General features: G+C 43.8%; 1 protein-coding gene across 2 annotated transcripts in view; it reads left to right on the plus strand.

Moving 5' to 3' along the window:
• Positions 1–902: 902 nt before the first annotated feature.
• LOC147440255 (uncharacterized) overlaps positions 903–22,889 on the plus strand; it is a 128,750-nt gene continuing 106,763 nt past the window's right edge. Inside the window, exons 1-2 of one of the 2 annotated variants that reach the window (XM_086530042.1) lie at positions 903–1,704; positions 2,104–2,292. In XM_086530042.1, the coding sequence (XP_086386168.1) occupies positions 1,492–1,704; positions 2,104–2,292 (402 nt within the window). In that variant the 5' untranslated portion in view covers positions 903–1,491. Of the gene's footprint in view, positions 1,705–2,103; positions 2,293–22,889 lie in introns of those variants that run through there. The other variant, XM_086530043.1, reaches the window with a different exon arrangement.

Below are 22,889 nucleotides of genomic sequence, written 5' to 3' on the forward strand. Positions count from 1 at the left end.
ATTGGAAGGGGAGTCCACCAACCATTGTACTCTCACATACATAGAGAGAAAAAAAGCATTGGAAGATGATTCTTTGTCCCTTGTGCAAAGGTCATAGGGCCGAAAAAGTTTTAGTTTTTGCTCCATTTTCGCAAAGCAAAACCAAGCTAGGACTTTTTTTTTTGTAGGGTTTTAAACTCAAGACATTGTTAATAGAAAGAGCGTGTTCCATGGATTTTTTCTTTGAGACCCTGTTTTTCATTAGGCCTAAGAACGTGTCAAAGACTCCAACGCGGCTTTTGAGTCGGTGGGTTGGGAATCTCATAGTTATAAACAACAAGTGCAAAATTATCTAGTAGTGAAATTTGAACCTTTAAGACCATATATATCCAACCAGGACGCTTTCCAATAAGTATATTGAAAGGAATACATGCATAAAGAAAGGTAAAGTGAGTAATGTCAAAGTTGGTTTAATTGCATGACAAAGAGATTTAACTTGATATATGAGTAGTTGCTAACTTCGAAAATGTCTTAGAGGAGGCTTGTTGGATGAGTAGTCTTCATTTACATAGATTCTCTCGTGCTGATGCGGAAATCAACTTTTTTGAAACACCAGTGCCCGTCGAGTCGCTTCCAAAAAGCATTTGAACCCATTGTTTCAAAAAATGAGTAGTCTTCATTTACATAGATTCTCTCGTGCTGATGCGGAAATTTTTGAAACACCAGTGCCCGTCGAGTCGCTTCCAAAAAGCATTTGAACCCATTGTTTCAAGTGAGCCTTGTATTGCTTGGTAGTGAGAAATCCTTTCGTTCTCAACATGTTGCTTGCGAAAATGGGTTCACCCTACATTTAACTTTGGGAATGTGATCCTAGAATGACACAAAAGCAAAGTAACTCGCTCTTATTAGAGACTCAGAGTTGGGAAGCGTCGAAAATGTGCCACGACTTCTCGTGAGTGCGAGTCAAACTGTTAGGCCCGACCTTGTAAATACATCATCTGAGTGTGGAAGAAGAAAGACTTTCAACTCTACTTACGCCTAATTTTCTCGTGACCGGTTCTCTTCGTCGATCTCGTGCACCCACAAATTATTTGGGCTCGTTTTCTGCGTCTCTGTTTCAACTTGAAGATCTTAGTAGTTGATGGGCGATTTGACTACCCACTTGCGTTGCTGAGCTACATTCTATTGTGGGTCTTTTCCTCTGGGTTTTTTTTTTCCCGAACCACGCGCACAAGCTGTTTTAATTGGATTTGGAGGATTGCAACTCATCAAACGACAATCCTCAAGAAATCTGAGCATCTGTCGAGAGCTGAAAACGCATCAGAAACTCCATTCGTCAAGAGTGATCAAACTATCAACACGTTCCAGACGTTTAAGAAACAGATATCTCAGCATATAAGCAAGATTACGCAGAAGAAGTTGCCAGAAGAACCATGTTAGGTTGCCAGAGACTTGTTGATCAAGATATTTTAGCTTAGCTAATAAATATTTTCGGAAACTGGACCGGATTGTATGGGAGACAATGCTCCTACCGGCCTCTTGCCTGGAGGATCTGCATCTTTATGTCTTTACTCTGAACCACAATTTGATGAGAAATGGTCAAAGTGTGAGCTCATAACTGCAGGTCTCATTCAAGGCATCCAGCCTTCCAGGCAGTCAGAAGGGAAAAGGAGGGCTATCATTGACTATGTGGAACGCTTAATTCAAAGGCATTTTAATTGTCAGGTACATATCTACCCCTTACATTGTAAAAGGAAGCTAGCTTGCAGGTCAAGGATGTGTTATTTTACATTTGAGAAACTGGGCTGATTGCTGTTTCACAAAAACATTCAATATGATGCATTACCTGTTCATGTTATTGTCTGTGTGCTATGATCAAGTTCAGCTCCAAGGGAGGGTTTTGACCGTAATTTGCCAGATATGTTACCATTTGCATATAATCGCATCAATGAGCTTAGCGAGATGACAGTATTCACTGACATTGTTATAATACGATGTTTGGAGCTTGACTAAGTACATAGATTTTCTCGTAGAGCTCCTTGAGATGGTTCTTTTTGCTAATACCCCTGCAGTCCAATTACCTACTGGGGCTTATTGCCATTCTCCTACTTCTCGCATGTGCAGGTGTCAACTTATGGCTCTGTACCTCTCAAAACCTATCTTCCAGATGGGGACATAGATTTGTCAACTTTCAGTTGGCTACCACATTCAAGCGAAATTTGGGCCAATGAATTATGCCATCTACTCAAGCGTGAAGAGCATAACAAACATGCCAAGTTTTGCGTTAAAGAGGTTCAAATTATCAATGCAGAGGTGATTTTTTGGGTTTCCTGTCCTTTGTATTTCCACAGTCAAGTCAGAAATTTGTCAAGACTTTTAAGATTCGCTTAAAAAATACCGATGATTGGTTAAATTTACTATTCAGAAAGAGGTATCCACTGATCAGTGCTTTTGTTTTTTACTACTTGTTCTGTGTGATCTTCCTTTACACGATGTCATTTGAAAATGCTTGCTTTTAAGTGTTAGCTATGGTATTCCATCAGCAGTTTGAAAAGAGGAGGACTTTTGGGAAGAATTGGCATCATGAAGTGCTTGATAAAAAAAGTTTAGTTTGTGGGCAGGCATACAGCTCTTAAGCCCTATAAGTATCTTTTAAAATAGATTGTGTTACGTAATCTTTGTGTTAGTTTGGCAGATATATGAAAAAATTTGGCATCTTATGTCAGATGCATATAAATATGGGACCTTAAATGGAAACTTTTCTCAATTGTTACCTTGTCGAAGGACTGATAATCTACGTTCCAGAATTCTTCGTAAGAACCTAGAGCACTAGAGCAAAAGGGAGTAATATATATTCTTCTCCAAAAGCTCCTGATAATCTTCTTTGAAGGCTGAGGTTATTTGCATAGTCACAAGGGACGCATTCCGGGACGGGGAATGGGGGACGGGGCTCAAATGGAATTTTTAGTGTAAAAAAGAGGGCAGGATGGCAAGTGGGGACGAAGCCCGAAAATGGGCGTCCCCTGTTACTATGGTTATTTGAGCTTATTGGGACTTTATTTCCCTTGATTGCTCCCAAACCTGAAGGATACTAATTTTTGATTGCTCCTATTATCTTCTATAATATTTGGGACCGAGCCAAAGGATTTTGATGCCTTACTTTCCTTAAAGCATAGCAAACTTGCAGTCCTTCTTCTCTTGTTTCTTTAAAGCATAAGACATTCATGAGTCGTGTCCTCCTTGTGAAAGCTGATAGTGTACACTCAATGCCCTCCTTTCATCTTAGCTACCGTTGTTATGTGCTGCACACTTTGTAAGAGGAAGCCATTTGTGCATTTGGTGCCAAGACACATCTTAGGTCAGGAGGGTGATAAAGCTAAGGTGATGAGGATGATTTGGGTTTGTATAATTCAGGATGGCTTAGAAGGTAGACTTATCGCATTGCCAAATAGGATTTGGGTCATTGAAGGATAAGATGCAATTTTATCTTGCGGTCTGTGTTTGTGGGGGACATAGTTTTGGGTGGTTTTCTAATAGACTTGAACACCCCAAGCTGAAGATCTACAGCAACACACGTGAGAGAAACTGGAAACAAGTGAACAGAATTGAAAATAGAGGGAGAGAGAAGGAGACAACACGGCACAACGGAGTTGCGCACCCATATGCTCTAGCACTTGGTATTTCTTTATTATCATGCTTCTCAAAGTCCAATGTTTGAGGGTCCTTCTCTTAGCGCTCCCACACAAAACTGAGCAGAAGTGAGGCCTTGGGCACACTTATAAAGGCCCTTGGCCAAACTCAAAAGCAGTTACATGAAAAGCTGTAGTTCTAAACGTGTATGATGTCCAAAAGCAAGCGCCTCGTGGGCTGTTTGTAAAACGTGGAAATGTGTACACTGTCACGTCAGCAGTCAGTGTAAAATGCGGAGCATCCATACAAGAGTGCCACGTCCTCAACTCTACACAAATTTGGGTCCCTTGCTTTACTTTTAGAGGTTTTAGGTTCCTCAACCATGTTCCATAAGTTGGGATGGGTTAGGTCTTTAAATCTAGCCCGTTTTGGGCCACACGGCTATGATGTGCATGTTGGTAAAACCTGCCTCTTTCGTTAGGGCTTTGGTGTTACAGGCTTGGGCACTCTAAGCGATAAATCAATAGCAACACGACCAGAAACTGCCAAATCACTGAACTCGATGAGAGAGAGATAGAGAAGGAGAGTCGAGTCTCGACATGGCATGGTGGAGTTCCGAGCCAAGACGCACTGGCCCCAAAGATTGGCGCCCTTTTTGATATTTCTTTATTATTATGCTCGCAAAGTACAACTCCCGAGGGTTCAACTCTCTTCGAGACTCTGCGTCCAGACCCAAGGGCACTTATAAAGAGTACAAGGGATGCTTTTGTTATAAAGAGTCTAGGGATGCCCATAGGCAAAGCCCTAAAAGAAAAGAATTAGATAAAAAAGCAGAACCTCCAAAAGCCTCTGTTGCCAAAAGCTCTCGCGAAAAGCTGCCAACAGGTAGCAGCATAAAACGCGAAAATCCGTACAGCCGGCCACATCATCACAATAGTGCAAAAGGTGGAATTCTGTGCGACCTGTCACGTCAGCATATTAGTGCGATTTACGGAACCAACAACTAGAGTCCAAGCTTTTGATAAATTGGGTTTAGGCCCCTCGACAAGTGCTCTATAAGTTCTTTAAGTTGTAGGGGGTTAGGTTTTTAAAACCCTAACCCCATCGGCCCCATCGGCCATCTTTTGGGTTCAGTTTCTCTTGTCCACTCGGCCATTTCTCTTCAATTGGCCACGCCACATCATTGCTTTGTGACATTCTCCCCTCTTGAAAGAATTGTAATCGCCCTCGATTACGCCTGCAAAAGTAGTTGGGTAGAAACTTGCTTCAGTAGACACTGACTCTATGTACTAATGCACCAAACTCCACCAATCGAGCATTTTCACAAAGACATCAGTCATTGATCAATCATATTTCTGTCGAGGGTCTTAGATACAAGTCATGCTCATTATAACTATTTAGCAATCACATCCAGATCGCGCTGATCTTTTCACAGATGTCTTGATCTACTAAATTTTGTTACTATTAGATTCCTATCCTTTCTTTTCACATTTTAATCACACAAACCATGCCCATGACCATCCCCACAAGACAATACATCCACATAGCATGCGGTTCACAAAATCACACACTTAGTTCACATAGAACACTTGTGTTTCAATATTCAATTTAGCTTTCTCATTCCATCCAGAACTCTTGATGCACCTATTACACGGTGCAACCATCTCATCCTTCCGGAGCTCTTGATGCACTCACAACAATACCTAGTCATCTCATCCAGATGCTCTAGGATCTCTCATTCACTTAGCCATCACATATGGACTTGCTGATCTCTAATTGATGTCTAGCTGCACTAAGTTCAAATCATTCATCAAACAAAATGCTGCAGACATGTCATCTTTCTTTGCATGTCTCTAACGACACACATGAAAGAGCACATGTTTTCAGTTCAATTAAGGAAATTTCCAATTCAATGCACATCTGTTCATAAAGTCATTCCGCAAAATACTGTAAGTATCTCTAAAATCTCAAAGAGAAATTAGTGACTCTATTCAATCTAGGCAATTTGTGACAAAGGAGTGGATTGGCTCCCCCCATGTGCATTCCGCACCACACCAGATTCAACCTAGTGATTCATCGTTAACTTTTGGCATAGACATTGCTAATAATCCAAAAGCTTCAAGGTACAACTCTCTTTGAAGAAAATTTGCGAGGTTCCCCCCATCTACTTTGCATCGAGGGCCAAAAAGTACCATTGACCGAATTATTCGGTGGACCTAGCTTACCTTTGTGTCCTTTTTTTTGTGCCCTATGACCTGTTGGTAGCTGTGCTGGTCTCCCGTTTCCTTGGCACCTCGATTTGGATCTTTGGAATTCTTTGAACTACCAGTTGATTCCCTTTATGTTCTTTTCTTGTGCCCTGGGACCTGTTGGTAGCCTCGCTGGCCTCTCCTGTCTGCTTGCAATTCAATCTTAGTCGTTGGTAGCCTCTCCTGTCTGCTTGCAATTCAGTCTTAGTCCCGTAATTCTCTGATAAACTATCAACTGATTCCCCTGCTTCATTGAAACCCTCAGATGCACTATCACCTATTCCCTTTCTTCTTCGGAACCCTCGGATGAACCTGCATTTGGTTTCCTTAGTTCGTCGAAACCCTCGGATGCACATTCTGGTTCCCCTGGTTCATTCTCTTCACTGGAAAACTCTTGCCTTGTTGAGGTGGACACTAGCTTGCTGGTAGGATAAGTTAATAAGCCGTCATGCATTCCAAAACCTTGTTTGGCATGTCCCATAAGTCTCTGAATAGAATCGGGTTTCTGTTTTGCAGACAATCCTGTTGAATCTCTTTTGGCAAACCACAACCATAGTTACCCGGAACGGGAACGGGGAACGGGAAAGGGAGGGTCCGGAACGGGACGGGAACGGGGAGGAGGAGGGGATGTCGGAATGGGAATGGGGTTGGAACGGTCCACCTAAAGTAAGGATTGAATTACCTCCATTCAACTTAGTCTCAAATAAACTCCTAAACAACCCCAAAACTGCCCCCAAATCTGCTTCCTAACCTGCCCTCAAACTGCACCAAATATGTTCCCCGAACAACCCTAAATCTGCCCCCAAAAGCCCACTTTTTCCCCCCCAAATGCCTACTTTTGCCCGTTTCTCCCCGCGTTTCGCCGTTCCGCCTCATGTTTCGCCCATTCCGGAACACCGTTCCGGAACGGCATTCCGTTCCCATCTTTGTTTCGGGAACGGGACTTGTCCGGAACGCCGTTTCGGAACGTTTGGGCTGTGTTCCGCCCATTCCGTGTTATAGTGACCACAAAAAAACCGCTCAATGTGGTCTCTCAAAGTGACTCTCCAGAAAGAGGACATTGGCAAGAAGGAATCCCAAAACCTTTGGCAGTAGTCATCCAACGTGCCTTTCTTAGTCATTCTCAAATAATGCCAAGCCGTGATGACATCTTCTTTATATTCTTTAGACATCCAAGTTGACGTGAAAATTCTCTTGAATTTTACCCACGTCCTAGGTGCTTCCTGTGTAACAACAAAGTAGACCACTGGGTTTGTGCATTTTCTTTCAGGTAAGACGCTGCCCTTTGCACCTTGGAGCGTTCCGAAAACCGACTCCCGAGAAGGCGATGTCAAAGTGTTGTATAAACTCAAGGGCTCGATTGGTGTCCTGGTTGCTCGAAAATGTGTCAAACCTGACTGCTTGATCCTCCTTGGTCTTCTTGCCTATGTGTTCACCGTCAAAAGGACGAGCTCTCCTCCTCTGAACTCATGCCTTCTAGACTTTTTCAGATATGTTCTTTTCTTGCTTTTGTGGCTTTCTCTCCGCTTCTTCCGCCTTTTCTCATCCTTTTGGAACTAGAGAACGACGAGCTGTCGGAACTCTCTGAAGACGAAGAAAAATCTGGGTCATCCTCGAAACGAACACGCTTCTTGGATGTGCTTGCCATCGCGAAAGTCGACTTCCGGCCCAAATAGCTGGGGAAATCCACCGATTTCTTCTTTGTCCGAGAGTGCTTTAAGCTTTTCTTAACTTGTTCATCTTCTTTTCAAGAGCTTTGTCAAACTCTTTCCGTGAGTACAATTTCCGATTTTCTGCACTCGGCTTTTCTTTCAGCTTCCTCCTCTCGCCATCTCATCAATCGGGTAATCCTTCAAATGCTTTGCACATTTCGGGTTTCGGGATTACTTGATCAGTCTTTTTACACACATGTCAACCTGCAACTGACGTTTGTACTGTGCTCTAGCAAAATTCCCCGTCGAAACATAAATCTCCGTTGGTTTCTTCAGTTCCCAATCTGGAACTCAGCTTTTCTTTATCTCCCCGCAAAGGGATGTCGTGATTCTCCGCGAGAACCCATGTGTGCTGAGGAAAGGATCGGATTCTTCGTAGAAGAAGGATCGTTTTGTGCTCTGATACCATTGTTATAGGCTTGGACACTCCAAGCGAGAAATCAATAGCAACACACAAACAGAAAAAAAATCACTGAACTTGACGAGAGAGAGAGAGAGAGAGAGAGAGAGAGAGAGAGAGAGAGAGAGAGAGAGAGAGGGCATGGCGGAGTTCCGAGCCAAGACGCACCGGCCCCAAAAACTAGTGCCCCTTCCTGTATTTCTTTATTATTATGCTCGCAAAGTACAACTCTTGAGGGTCCAACTCTCTCTGAGACTTTGCGTCCAGACGCTCGCTAGAGAGTGACCCCAAGGGCACTTATAAAGAGTACAAGGGATGCCCAAAAGTAGAGCCCTAAAGCATCATACCAAAAAGCACAACCCCCAAAAACATATGCTGTCAAAAGCTCTCGCGAAAGCTGCCAACAGCCAATATCGTAAAATGCAACAGCCTGCCACGTCATCACAACAACGCAAAACGCGGAATTCCGCATGTCAATGCAAACGGAATTAGCAGTGTGTTCACTCGGCCATTTCAATTCCACCAGCTCGGCACGCCACGTCATCACTTGCTGACATTTGGCCCTTCTGTCTTGGCTCTGTCCTTTAGGCCATGCCACGTCATCTCTTTGTGACATACCCCCCTCTTGAAAGGACAAAAAGTAGTTCAATAGATACCGACTCTAAGTACTGACGTACCAGACCATACATCCAACACTTGCACAAAGACGACAGTCCCTGAACATTCACATCACTATCCCCGTCGAGACCTTAGATGAGCAATCGCATCTAGATCGCATTGATCTTTTCATAGATGTCTTGGTTTGCTAAATCTCGTTACTATCACATCCAATCACCTCTTAGGTGACCAAGACAAAATGCTGCAGTCATTTCGTCTTTCTGACACGCATTTGAAAACACACACATGAGACTCGAGAGAGCACATGTAACAGATAAATTCTCATTTAAAGTACTTCTTTACATAAAGTCATTCAACAGAATATTGTCAGCTTGTCAATATCCTTGGAATCTTAAAAGAAATCAGTGACTTTATTCCATCAAGGTAACCTGTGACAAAGGAGCAGAGTAACTCTCCTCTTGTGCAGTCCTTACCGGACCAGATTCAATCTGCTGATTCATCGGTAACTCTTGGAATAGTTGGTGTTAAACCAAAAGCTTCAATGTCATGGGGACGGGCACTATGCGCAACGGAAAAGAACAAATTGAACATACTTTTGGTTTGTGTGTGTGTTGATTCCATTTAGTTTAATCTCTCTAGGTCACTTGGGCCCCATCGGATGGGGTCCCATAAGTTGGTGGGAACTCTTCTTTGAAAATATGCCACTCGACAAGACTTTATAAGTTGGTAAAAACTTCTTCTGCTGCTTCTGCTTCTGCTTCTTCTACTACTTCTGCTTCTTCTACTCCTTCTAGGGTTTAGGCCCCTCAGTCGGGATGTGCATGTTGGCTCCGTTCAGTGGCTTGACACGTCAGTAGTTGTGACATTGGAGGCAATGCCACGTGGCAGCATAGACGCCAACGCATTTTGCAGCGCTTTTCACTGCGATGACGTGGCAGTGTTTTGCTTTTGGGCTACTGTTGTCTACGCAGGAGAAAGAAACCCACGCAAAAAGCTTTAATAGCTTTTGGGCATTGCTTTATTTTCCTACGTAGATTGCTGAGAGAGACAGAAACCTTATTGCTTTATTTTTAAAGCCTTTTGAGGCAGGTTGTTTTATGGGAAGCTTCATGACAGCTCTTAGTGTCACAAAGTGATGACGTGGCGGACAACAAAAACCCTAATTTCTGCCAGAAACCCTAAAATTCCTGCAAACCCTAATTTTTGCCAAAAACCCTAAATTCCGGAAATCGCGGAGGCGGATTATTAAAAAAAAAAATAAAAAAAAATAAATTTTTTTGGGAAAATGATGAGCGACGCGAATTTTGCTTTTGCTTTTAAAAAAAAAAAAAAAGAGAAAAGACTCTCTAAGAGAGAGAGAGAACTGATGCTTTTGATTTTAAAAGCTTTTGGGGCTCTGCTTTTGGGCATCCCTTGTAACCTTTAAATTAGTGGTGAGGGCCTCACTTCTCAGAGCATCTGGACGCAGAGTCTGAGAGTGAAACCCTAACCGCTCTCTTGTACTTTGATGATTGATTAATACAAAAAGAAATACCGAAAGGGGCGCCAGTCTTTGGGGCCAATATCTCTAGGTACGGAACTCCGCCGGGCCAGTGCAAATCTATTGTGATCTGTGAATTGTTTTGAAGTGGTTATTTGGTGCTGTCGCGGTTGATTCTTGACTTGGAGTGTCCAAGTTTGTTACAGTGGTATCAGAGCACGGCCGATTTCTCTTCTACGGGAAATGCGATCCCCGATTTTTTTTTTTTTCCGCGGCACCTATGGCTTCAGGCAATGATCAGTCGACTCCCTCTGCATCTGGAGATGCGGGCTGGGATCACAACGAAGATTCAGACAGAGAGTATGGCCCGCCTCGGCCTACTCAGGCGGAGCAAACAGAGATGGAGCGTCGTCAATTGATTGGCGATGCAACAAAGATGATGCTCTATTTTGCCAAGGACCCGAAGATGGTAAAATATATGAACCAGACCTCTTTGAAAGAGGTACAGATGGAGTGGCAGAGAACCACAACACCACTCCCGAAACCCGCTCTCAAGAAACCTTCTACCTCCAAGAAATATACGGAGAAGGAACTGGAGAACGTGGTTGATGCACGGATTGCTCAGCTTTTCGACGTGCAAAAGAAAGGCAAAAAGCACGGCAAAAAGCAGAACAAAGGTACTGACTTCCCGGGATATTTGGGTCGTCAGTCGACATTCGACAAAGCAAAGAAACGGAAGAAGCGTGTTCGATTTGAAGGAGTACCCAGTTCTTCTTCTTCTTCTTCTGACAGTTCTTCTAGCTCCTCGGATTAGAGCGAAGAAGACAGAAAAAAAGCAAAAAGCGAAGCAAGACACAAAGCTTCGGAACGGGCAAGAAAAAGGCAAAGAAGGCTACATCTCGCCCAGAGACTGACAGTTCTACTGAGGACTCGTCTACAGACAGCTCAGATTCCGATGACGGAAAGTTTTATGCGAACAAGAAGAATTTTTACAAAGCCAACCAGTATGACTTTCTCGAAGATAACAACAAGAAAGTCCGAGAGTTTAAGGAAGGTGGCCACTCGATCAAGTTTGATACTTTTCAGGATACTCAGATGCTTCGAAGGCTTTGTCTCTTATACAGCAGTTTGACATCGCTTTCGCGGGAGGACTCTATTCAGAGCACTCCAAGATTCGGAGAGCTGCCTCTTACTCTGAGGGGAATGCTCGTACTTGGTGGTCCACGCTTCTATTAAGCAAGACTGTGCCAGTTACATGGCTGAAATTCAAGAGGCTTTTTATTTCTTCTTGGTTGACTCAAGAGTTTGAGCGAGATATACGAGCTGCTTGGAACCATCTCCGGATGACCAAGAGCGATACAGTGAATTCTTATTGTGAAAGATTCTGGAGCTCTTTTCTACCCGCCTCTTCATTCAAGAAGATCTCGTTCAGAGAACAAATTGAGCGGTTTACCTTGGGTCTACCTACAGAGATCCGAGATCACTGCTTGGAACAGAAGTCAGCTTCTATTCAGGAGTTGATGAGTCATGCGAAGCGGGGCTTTGCCATTCACTCTGGCAGTCTGACCTACCCCACAGATGAGGCCATGACACAACGAGCCAAACAGACTTCTGGGAATGAAAGTAGAATGAAAAAGAGCAACCCAGAGGAAAAAAAAAAGGATGCACGACCCAAGCTTACTCCTTAGGAGAGAGCTCGCTTCATCAGAGAGGGGAAGTGCTTTGGATGCGGGAAACATGGACATATTTCCGCAACGTGCCCTGATAAGGCACAGAAAGAACAGAATGATAAAGACGACGACAGGTCTGAGAGTTCGAGAGCAGCTGAGGAATGTGGCAGAAAAGGCAGATAGAAAAGCAAAACTGGTACCACATGGCGTGGGACTTGCACCGAATCAAATGAATGAAAGTACAAACTTTGCCGTTTTTTTTTGGGGCAAAGTGAAGGATCAAGAAGCTCTTTTGAAGGAGCCAAGGCCAACTTCTTTTCACTTGGAATTGGCGGCTCGATTTGGAACTGCGCCCGACAGACTGACGCCACTGGCGGTGGTAGTTCGACTGGCACCCGGATGGGATGTTGCCATTACACTGAGCATTGGCAAACTTCGTTTGCAATGACAGGGGTGTTCAGGGCACGTGAGTGACGTTCTACTCGGGATCCCTTGGTACCACAAGAACTACGCCGTGGTTGACTACCGGGCCGAGAAAGCGACTTTGATAAATGAAGGGCTTAGAGATTGTACTTGATGAACTTCAGGTTTCTTACTCATTCTTTTGGGAGAACTGAACCATGGATAAAAGTTGAATATGTTTTGACCTGAAGAAAAGAACGCCAAGATTTTTTTCTCCACGCTCATGCCGATTGCTTTTGAGAGGGCCTGAAGATCATACCATTGATCTGATATCTGGAAGCACACCACCGAATCGGCCACCTTATTGTGTGAGCCGAGTACAGAATGAAAAGATTATGAACTCAGTGAAAGACCTCTTGGAAAAGGGTCTTGTCCAGCTTAGTACTTCACCGTATTGCTCTCCAGTGTTGTTGATTTTGAAGAAAGACAGATCTTGGAGAATGTGCATCGATTATAGTACTCTCAACGAAATCACCATCAAGAACAGATTTCCGATTCCTAGGATCGATGATATACTCGACAGGTTACAGGGATCCTCGTGCTTTAGCAGGATTGACTTGAAGAGTGGATATCATCAGATCAGGATAGCGCCAGGAGATGTCTACAAGACAGCTTTTCGGACGACTTTTGGGTTATTTGAGTTTTTGGTGATGCCTTTTGGTTTAACCAATGCTCCTGCGACATTTAACCGGATGATGGACAGGATTTTTCGAGAGTACAGGCTATTTGTTGGCACTTTCTTTGACGACATCATTGTTTTCTCGAAGAATGAGGCAGAACACAGAGATCATCTGCTTCAAGTCTTTTAGGCATTACGAGATCACACGCTAGTGATTAATGCAAAGAAAAGTGAATTTTTTCCTACCATGGATACACTTTTTGGGACACATTGTGTCAGCAACACAACAGGAGTGCAAATGGACCCGGCCAAGATAGAGACTATCCGTGATTGGCCCGATTTGAGGAATGTCCATGAAGTTAGAAGCTTCTTGGGACTATGTTCATACTACAGGCGGTTCATACGAAAGTTTGCAGAGGTTGCTTCCCCTTTGCATATCTTGACACAGAAAGGAGTACCTTTTTCGTGGGGACCCACCGAGGTGACTGCCTTTCAGACATTGAAAGAGAAATTGACTACGGGACCTATTTTGACTTTGCCGGACTTGCAGAAGTCATTCGAAGTATATTGTGATGCTTGTGGTCGTAGTCTGGGTGCGGTCTTGATGCAAGAAGGCCATGTCATAGCTTACGAGAGCCGTTTGTTCTCTAGGCCGGAGATGACAGCACAGATTTATGAGAAAGAGCTTTTGGCGGTTATCCATGCTCTTACTCAGTGGCGGCATTACCTACTCGGAGCGGATTTTATTGTCTTTACAGACCATCAGAGTTTGCGCTACTTCTTGTCACAGAAGCAGCTTTCGGAAAAGCAGATGCGGTGGGCGAACATCTTGTCACAGTTTCACTTCCAGATTGTCCATGTGCAGGGACAGAAGAATGTGGTGGCAGATGCTTTGTCTCGGAAACCGTTGGTTCTGGCTATTTCCGCGATACATCATAGGAGCTTCGAGGATATGGTCGATCAGTGTGCCACAGATACAGATTTTGCAGATATTTTCACACGGATACGGGATGGGGAGACAGTAGCTGGATACTCCCTTCGGGAAGGCTACTTGATGAAAAAGACTATGTTGTGCGTTACACAGCCGTTGAGGGAAAAGGTTATGACTGATTGCCACTGTCCACCTTTTACGGGTCACCGCAGCATTGCTACCACCATGAAAGGGGTAGAGAGAGATTTCTTTTGGCGGAGACTGAAGAAGGATGTGGAAGAGTTTGTGCGCAGTTGCTTGGTATGCTAGAAGGTCAAGTTTGACAGGCATAAGGCACAGGGATTGTTACAGCCTTTACCCATACCCACCCACCCGCCCCTGGGAAAATATTGAAATGGATTTCATTTTTTTTTATCTCCCGAGAATACAGAATGATCACGATGATTTTCCGATTACATGGCACGCCTGAGACGATTGTCTCCGACAGAGACCCCAGATTTATGAGTTTGTTTTGGAAGGCAATTTGGGAGAACATTGGGACGCGGTTGCAGTTCTCGTCATCGTTCCACTTGCAGACTGACGGGCAATTTGAGATTGCCAATTCAGTGATTTTAGATTTATTGAAGTCTTGTATCTCGCATCAGAAGACTCAATGGGAAAAGAACTTACCTTTGGTGGAATTTGCCTACAATAACACGATACACTCTTCGACGGGGAAGACGCCATGAGAGATTGTTGAAACTGCTGCGAAGGTTCCATCCTTCCTGAGCACGAAAGATTAGAAATTTGAAGCGGATGAATATTCGCGAGATTTGGATACGGCTTTTGCCAAGGTTCACGAGACTTTACAGAAGTCTCAAGAACGACAGAAAAAGGCAGCGGATCGCCATCGTCGCGACTGGAAACTGAAGGAGGATGATTGGGTGCTCTTACTTTTGAGAAGGCACGCCTAAGAAAAAAAAAAGGGAAAGGAGAGGCTTTTTCCAAAGCTTAGTATGTGATACTACGGACCTTTCCAGATTACTGACAAGATAAATGATGTCTCCTTCCGATTGGACCTGCCAGATACTTGGAGGATTCATAATGCATTGCATGTGAGTCTCTTGAACCCTGTTAAGGGTGATGTGCCTGATGATGGGGAGCCTGATGAGCAACCCGAAGTGGAAGAAAACGAGGAGATCCTTGTTCCTGAACAGATTTTGGCACATAATGATACGAAGAAAGGTAAAGTCCGAAGGCGGTTCTTGGTTAAGTTCAAGAACTTTCCTGCATTTGATGCGAAGTGGATGGAGGAGGAGGACCTAGCAGATACTCCTCGGATTGTGAAACTTTACCTCGATGTTTTGGTTTAGCATAGTCTACTCCAAACGGAACCCAGAAACTCAGCTTGGCCGAAGATCTGGTGCAGTGGGATGCACAAGAGGGGAGTCGCTCCACTCCTTTGTCAACAGATGCCTCGATTTTGATACTTAAGTCACTGATGTCTCTTTGAGCTTCAGGGATACTGAGAGCTGACAGTATTCTGCTGGATGACTTTATGAAATGGAATTCCTGATTATGATACTGATTTGTTCTTGACTTCTTGTGAGTACAGGAACTGATAGACGAAATGACTGCAGCATTTTGGTCTGATTGATCTCGAATAGACATGGTTGCAATAGGGGTTAGTCAATCGGACATCGATGAGGTCCCGATTGGACCTAGATGTGATTGCTAGCTACATTGCCGATAAATCATGGTCTAAGATCCGAATGAATGTTGAATGTCATGTGATGTCCTGTGATGTCTGGTGATGTCCTGTGATGTCGTGTGATGTGACTGTCGATTTTGTACATGTGCTAGATGTGTGTTCCTAGTACGTAGGTACTAACAGTCAGTGTCTGCTAAGACGGTTTATGGCTTTTGTCGGTTTTGCAGGCGTAATCGCGGTCGATTACAATGCTTTCAAGAGGGGGGTATGTCACGAAGTGATGACGTGGCGGACAACAGAAACCCTAATTTCTGCCAGAAACCCTAAAATTCCTGCAAACCCTAATTTTTGCCAAAAACCCTAAATTCCGGAAATCGCGGAGGCGGATTATTAATTTTTTTTTTTTTTTTTTTTTTTTTTTTTGGAAAATGATGAGCGACGCGAATTTTGCTTTTGCTTTTTTATAAAAAAAAAAGAGAAAAGACTCTCTAAGAGAGAGAGAGAACTGATGCTTTTGATTTTAAAAGCTTTTGGGGCTCTGCTTTTGGGCATCCCTTGTAACCTTTAAATTAGTGGTGAGGGCCTCACTTCTCAGAGCATCTGGACGCAGAGTCTGAGAGTGAAACCCTTACCGCTCTCTTGTACTTTGATGATTGATTAATACAAAAAGAAATACCGAAAGGGGCGCCAGTCTTTGGGGCCAATATCTCTAGGCACGGAACTCCGCCGGGCCAGTGCAAATCTATTGTGATCTGTGAATTGTTTTGAAGTGGTTATTTGGTGCTGTCGCGGTTGATTCTTGACTTGGAGTGTCCAAGTTTGTTACACTTAGGGCTCTGCTTTTGGCAACCCTTGTACTTTAAATAAGCGGGCTTCCCTCTCACAACTCAGAGCATCTGGACGTAGAGTCTGAGTGTGAGCGCTTGACTACACTCTTGTACTTTGAACTCAGATTAATACCAAAAAAAATACCGAAAGGGGCGCCACTCATTGGGGCCAATATCTCTAAGCACGGAACTCGGCCGGGCCTGTGTAAATCAATTGTGAACTGCGAACTGTTTTGAAGTGGTTATTTGGTGCTGTCGCGGTAGATTCTTGACTTGGAGTGTCCAAGTCTGTTACACGGTGTTAATGCAAGAGGGCCATGTTGTAGCTTACAAGAGTAGAATGTTCTTGCGACCAGAGAAGGTTGCACAGATCTACAAGAATAACTATTGGCAGACATACATGCTCTTACTCAGTGGCACCATTTTCTACTAGGAGCAAATTTTACAATGTTCACCGATCACTAGAGTTTGAGATACTTCTTGTCCCAAAAGCAGCTTTCAGATAAGCAGATGAGATCCGCAAACATTTTGTCGAAGTTTCATTTTTCTATCGTCCATGTCGAGGGAAAGAAGAACTTGGTGGCAGATGCATTGTCTCGAAAGCCACAATTATCGGCTATTTCGGCGATCCACCATCAGAACTTTGAGGTGATCAGTACGCCACAAATCTAGATTTTGCAAAATCTTTGGTCGGTTGCAAAATGGGGAGGCAGTTACAGGCTATGCTCTAAAGGAAGGTTTTTAATGCAAAGGACAATGTCGTGTGTTACTTAGGGGTTGAGAAACAAAGTTTTGACAAAGTGCCATAGTCCACCTTTTGCCGGGCATCGAAACCACATTGAAAGGTGTGGAGAAATATTTCTATTGGCCCAAGGCTCAAAAAGGATGGTGACGAATTTGTTCGTAGTTGTTTGGTGTGTCAGAAGGTCAAGTTTGATAGACACAAGGTACCTGGTCTTCTACAACCTTTACCCATTCCTAGCTGACCTTAGGAGAGTACAACAATGGACTTCATTTTTGCTCTTCCAAAGACTCGGTGTGAGCATGGTGGCATTTGGACAGTCATCGACCAATTTAGTTAACATGCTCACTTTATTCCGGCAAAAAAGATAGTGAAAGCCGACCATCTAATTAAGTTGTTTGTCTTGCAGATTTTCACATAACATCGTATGCCTGAATCTATAGTATCAAATAGAGATCATCGTTTCACGAGTTTGTTTGGTGTCACAAAGTGATGACGTGGCTGTCCCGACTGTTGAAACCCTAACCCTAATTTTCAGAAACCCTAACCCTGCAGGCTGAAAATGCTGACGTGGCATGGCTGTACGGCAGCCCCTGGAAAACGCGGAAAATCTGCTAGTTGTTTGGAAACCCGCTTTTTGCGGCGCTGCGCTGATTACGGCAAGGCAACAACGATGCTCTTTCCTACGCAAAGGATGGGAGAGAGAGAGAGAAGCTTTTGCTTTATTTTTGATTGGCTCAAGAGAGAGCTTGTAAGAGAAAGAGCCTTTGCTTTAGTTTTAGGCTTTTGATTTTTAGTTTTTGGGGCTCTGCTTTTGGCATCCCTTGTAAACAAATAAATACTCTGCAGGGCATCTGGACGCAGAGTCTGAGAGTGAGACCCAACCACTCTTGTACTTTGAACTCAGATTAATACAAAAAGAAATACCGGAAGGGGTGCCAGTCTTTGGGGCCAATATCTCTAGGCATGGAACTTCGCCGGGCCAGTATAAATCAATTGTGAATTGTGAACTGTTTTGAAGTGGTTATTTGGGCTGTCGCGGTCGATTCTTGACTTGGAACGTCCAAGTCTGTTACATTTGGAGAGCAATCTAAGAGAATATACGCAAACTGCTTACATTCTCGACCTCATTTCATTCACAGATAGATGGGCAGTCGAAGATAGCCAATACAAGGGTCTTAGACTTGTTAAAGTCTTAAATGATATATCTTTGATCAGAAGACTCAGTGGGAGAAGTTTTTGCCCTTGGTGGATTTTGCTTACGATAACGGCATGCGTCTACAAGGAAGGTACCATTTGAGATTATCAAGGGTTTCAAGAAGGTTCCACCCATTTTGAGCACCAAAGATAAGACGTGCAAGGGTTTATGACCGCCCAGGAAGTGTTCTGACACCCTTGTGAGCCTATACGTTGGACGTGCATGTCCAAGCACTCTAAAGTAGCTGCATACCCTCTAATTGCTTAAGAGCACAACCAGTGTTCGCTTGGTGTAGGCATTGGAGAGTGTTCCCATTAGTACCAAGCCTAGGTAACTACCACATACGAAGCACCTCTTATTAATGGGTCACTAACTTATTAATAAGTGCATTATTGGGTTAAAATCATGGGGTCATTCCTGGCACTACTCGACCTAGCCAATAATTTCTATATAAGTGACCTGGAGGGATCACCTCTCAAGCAAGTCAGGACCAAGAAGAAGTACCCACACAAGGACCAATTGAGACCAGCGATTTGTTGGAATTAGGGTTGCAGCGAAACACACACAACTTGGAGAAGGTGAAGGAAGCTCAAGGCACACAACAAAGTGTATTACTTAGCGTGCAATAGAAGATAAGTTAGCCCTAGAGTGATGGGCGTATATACAATGCACTGGGGGAAAACCTCCTAGTGAGGGAAAAAATGCCCCGATGGTCCTAAGTGTGTTTACACACATCACTACCACATGTATATGGTAACAAATCCCCCCTGATAGTGATGCGATGAACGAGAGCTCGCACATAGAGTATAGGGAAGTGCCATGCTCTGAGGATATGAGTAGTCCACAAAAGGGAGTAAGCCCAAAGCTTTGCGGAAAGCTTCGAACTTCTCATGAGAAATGCCTTTGTAAAAAGATCTGCAAGGTTGTCCTATGTTGGCACATAAGCCAAGCTGATCTCTCCTGCTGAGAGCCGCTCCCTAATATAGTGGTAATGCACCTCAATGTGCTATGTGCGAGCATGAAAAACTGAGTTCCTCGCAATTGCCAACACGCTCTGATTGTCAGTGTAGATAGTGCTGGCAGTGTCCTGTCCAACACCCAAATCAACCATAAGGTGTCTGAGCCATACACACTCAAGCGTAGTTGTGAAGACTGCCCTGTACTCAACCTCAACTAGAAGTGGCCACAATAGGTAGTAGAGCCTTATAGCGATCAATCTCACCATCCAGCTTGTGTTTCAACTTGTAAACCCACTTCGTACCAATGGCCTTTTTGCCTGGAGGCAAATCACATAATAAAGTCCATGTATCATTTTCTATAAGTGCATCATAATCTGATTGCATGGTAGCCATCCAATTTTCTGAATTTTGTGCTTTATCAAAAGACAGAGGTTCCTCAACATCACATAAGCTAGACACAGCCAAAGCAAAACAATCTGATGCATGGCGAGAACCTGAACGAGTACGACTAGACAAAGGTGCATCGAATTTACTATCACGCAAAGTATGCACCAGCCATTTTGGCATACCTCTCGCTTGCTCATTCTCAACCTTTTCCTCATCAAGTACATCATGTACATCTGCATCAGTAATAGTCCGCTCTGTAACATTTTCAGAAACTCCCATAGGCTATACATTTGCCTCATTGGAATTTACATTCGAACTTCCACCACTGAAAAGAGGCAACAAAGTGTCATAAATGTCCCGTGAGCTTACATTACTGTCTCTAGTACATGAGAGCTAGGGCTGAACATAATCTTCCACAAACACAACATCCCGTGAAACCAAGATACGCTTCGTTTGTGGATGATACAACCTATAACCTTTGCTTTCAGAACTATCACCAACAAAAATACCAATTTTTTGCGCTGCGTTTGTGGCACCAAAGCATATGCCAAACAACCAAAAACATGCATGTGCTCAATAGAAGGCTTTCTATCGTGCCATGCTTCGCATGGAGTCATAGATTGCAAACCTTTTTAGGACACCTATTAAGTACATAAGTGGCACACATGATGGCCTCAAGCCAAAACGAATGTGGCAAAGCTTGACTTTTGACCATAGATTGTGCCATTTCCGTAAGTGACTTGTTTTTCCTCTCAACAACGCCATTTTGTTGAGGTGTGTATACGGCACTGTACATTGGTGTTAGGTGCAGTGGAATGAATGTTGTTTTTTCTCAAGATTAGTGATCTTTATTGGTCAAGGTTCCTTTTAGTTCTTAGGGAAAGAGAGAGCTTTCCGTCTTGTAGAGTGCTATGATCACGAACAAAGTGAATGGATTGTGCGTGCAAGTGAATGAGACCGAGAGAAGGAGTGGGAAGAAATACGACACCCGAGAGGTTGTAAAACCCTCCTCCGAAGGCCCCACTCTCGTCGGCGAGAGTGGTCTATTCTTTGATTGCACAAAGGTATACAATGCGTATGCAATGGACTATGCAACTTGGTCTATGCCGCCGCCGCCGACGACAACAATGACGACGACGACGACGACGACGATGGCTGAAATCTGAGATCTTCTTATCGCTGAATTTTGGGACTGTTTCGGTGGTTGAAAATGACTGTTTTGGTTGCGTTTTCTTGGCTGAAAAATGAGGTTTCTTAGGGCTGAAAACTGATGGTCTTTACGGGCTGAATCTGCTACACTTTAGGTGAATAATGCCGGTCTTAATTTGCTGCTGAAATCCAAAAACGCCAGGGGCTGAAATTGGTCCTTTTGTCGCCGGGGTTCTGCAAATGCAAAAACGCTAGGCTGATCTGCTGTGTCGTGATGACGTTGGGGCTGATCTGCTGTGCACAAATCTCCAAGGCTGATCTGATACAAAAACGCTAGGTCTTCTGTGGAGAAAACGCCAGAGTAGTCGCGGGGGTTGGTCTTGCTGAGAAGTTGCTTGTTGAGCAAGGTGCTCCTGTTGCCTCTTCTGCCCTTTAGTGCTAACTTGGGTTTGCTTATATAGAAACTTAGCAAAATTGCCCTACCTACTTTTGTTGGTGTAGCTTGTCCACGGACACATAGGGTTGGGATGTGTCACGTGACATCCCCTCCTTTTCAAAGTGAGGTACTGGTACCGAACTGTATGGCGTCGAGGGAGATCGCCAACAGCATCCGGAATCCTGGAAGGGACTCTACGCCGGCCCACTCTGATGTGTGGGTCGTGCGGTACTTGAACTTCATAAAGGTCTGCAACGCTTGCTTCTTTGGGCCGCGCCGAAAGCGACACAAAGTCTTCTGAATCTCCTTTCTTGCTTCAACTTCGTCTAGAGTCCTGCTTTTTTCGTCTTCAAGAATCTCCATGGCTAAAAATTCCTGAAACCATCTCCAATACAAAACCATGAACATACCTATTCCATGTAAAGTGAAGGAAAAAAATCGTGTCTTCTCTAAAGATTGTGTATGCAATGTAGATGAACATAGAGACGGAGTCACAACCTGTTCATCAAACACATGCAAACAATGCGATCGAATCTTTTCTGTTTGATCGAAATCAATCAACTGTGGCAAAGCACAATGGCAATGCCTATGCTTGGTGTGCATACTATCATGTGATCTTTCGGAAACTGTGTCATGCCAAGGAAGAGACATGGAATGTGACTTCCTGACATGCAAACTTTTCAGCTTTTTATGAACAATCCGCATACATTCGTGCTCATCCATGAGAGAAACGTGCTCAACATACAATATGTCATGCCTAGGAAAAGGGATCACATAACGATGCTGACTAAAATACAGGAAACCTCACGAATGAAACACTCGAACAATGCGTGCATATCAATCATGCGAACACATAATACTTCCTGTGATGGTTCTTTGGACAAAGGCTCGAGAGCCAAGATCGCTTCTTCGGGTTCTATCGAATCTTCGTATGGGGGATCTGTGGACCTTGACTCGAAAGCCAAGATCCATTCTTCCTGAATAATCGAATCGTCCTGTGGGGGTTCTTTAGACCTCGACTCGAAAGCCAAGATCGGATCTTTGTGATTGATCGAATCTACAACGAGGTTAGCTTCGCTAGGAAAAGCATCCACTAACACATCATCCTTGTGAACAATTACATTATCTTCATGCAACTCATTATGCTTGTGAGAAATCACATCTTGATCATGTAAATCATCGGCATCCAAATCATCATGCTTATCATTGTCATTCAAAACATCATCATGCTTCACACAATCATGCAAATCCTGTGTATTCTGCTTTGGAGAAAGAGAGACTGAGAGAATCTCCTTATCCCAAATCCTTTCAATCTTGTCCTGCATATTAGCAATGAGAGATGGAGAAGGAGAAGTATCCACTCCATGAAAGACAGTAGGAGAATCACTTTTGGCATTGAGAGTTAAAGTGCTAGCCTCCCAATCAACAAGAGGGTTGATTTCACGAAACCATTTCATGCCTAAAATCATATCACATCATGAGAGAGGAGAAACAACAAATCTTCTAGTGAAGGCAGTCTGTTGAATTGCAAACAACACATCAAGGCACTCCTTCGTGATGAGAGCGTCCATACCAGGGCGAAAGAGAGAGACCTCGATAGGAGATCTCGGACTAACTTCAAGGCGGGCTCTCTCAACAAGAGAGGGGCTGATCACATCATGCATACTACCTGGGTCAAACAATATGACAAAACGATGCCCCGACGTACGACCATAACATTTAATGAGAGAATCATCAATGGGAGGGTCCTG

Source organism: Adiantum capillus-veneris, chromosome 15 (assembly GCF_014529385.1).
Source record: "Adiantum capillus-veneris isolate H3 chromosome 15, ASM1452938v2, whole genome shotgun sequence".
Classification (NCBI taxonomy): domain Eukaryota; kingdom Viridiplantae; phylum Streptophyta; class Polypodiopsida; order Polypodiales; family Pteridaceae; genus Adiantum; species Adiantum capillus-veneris.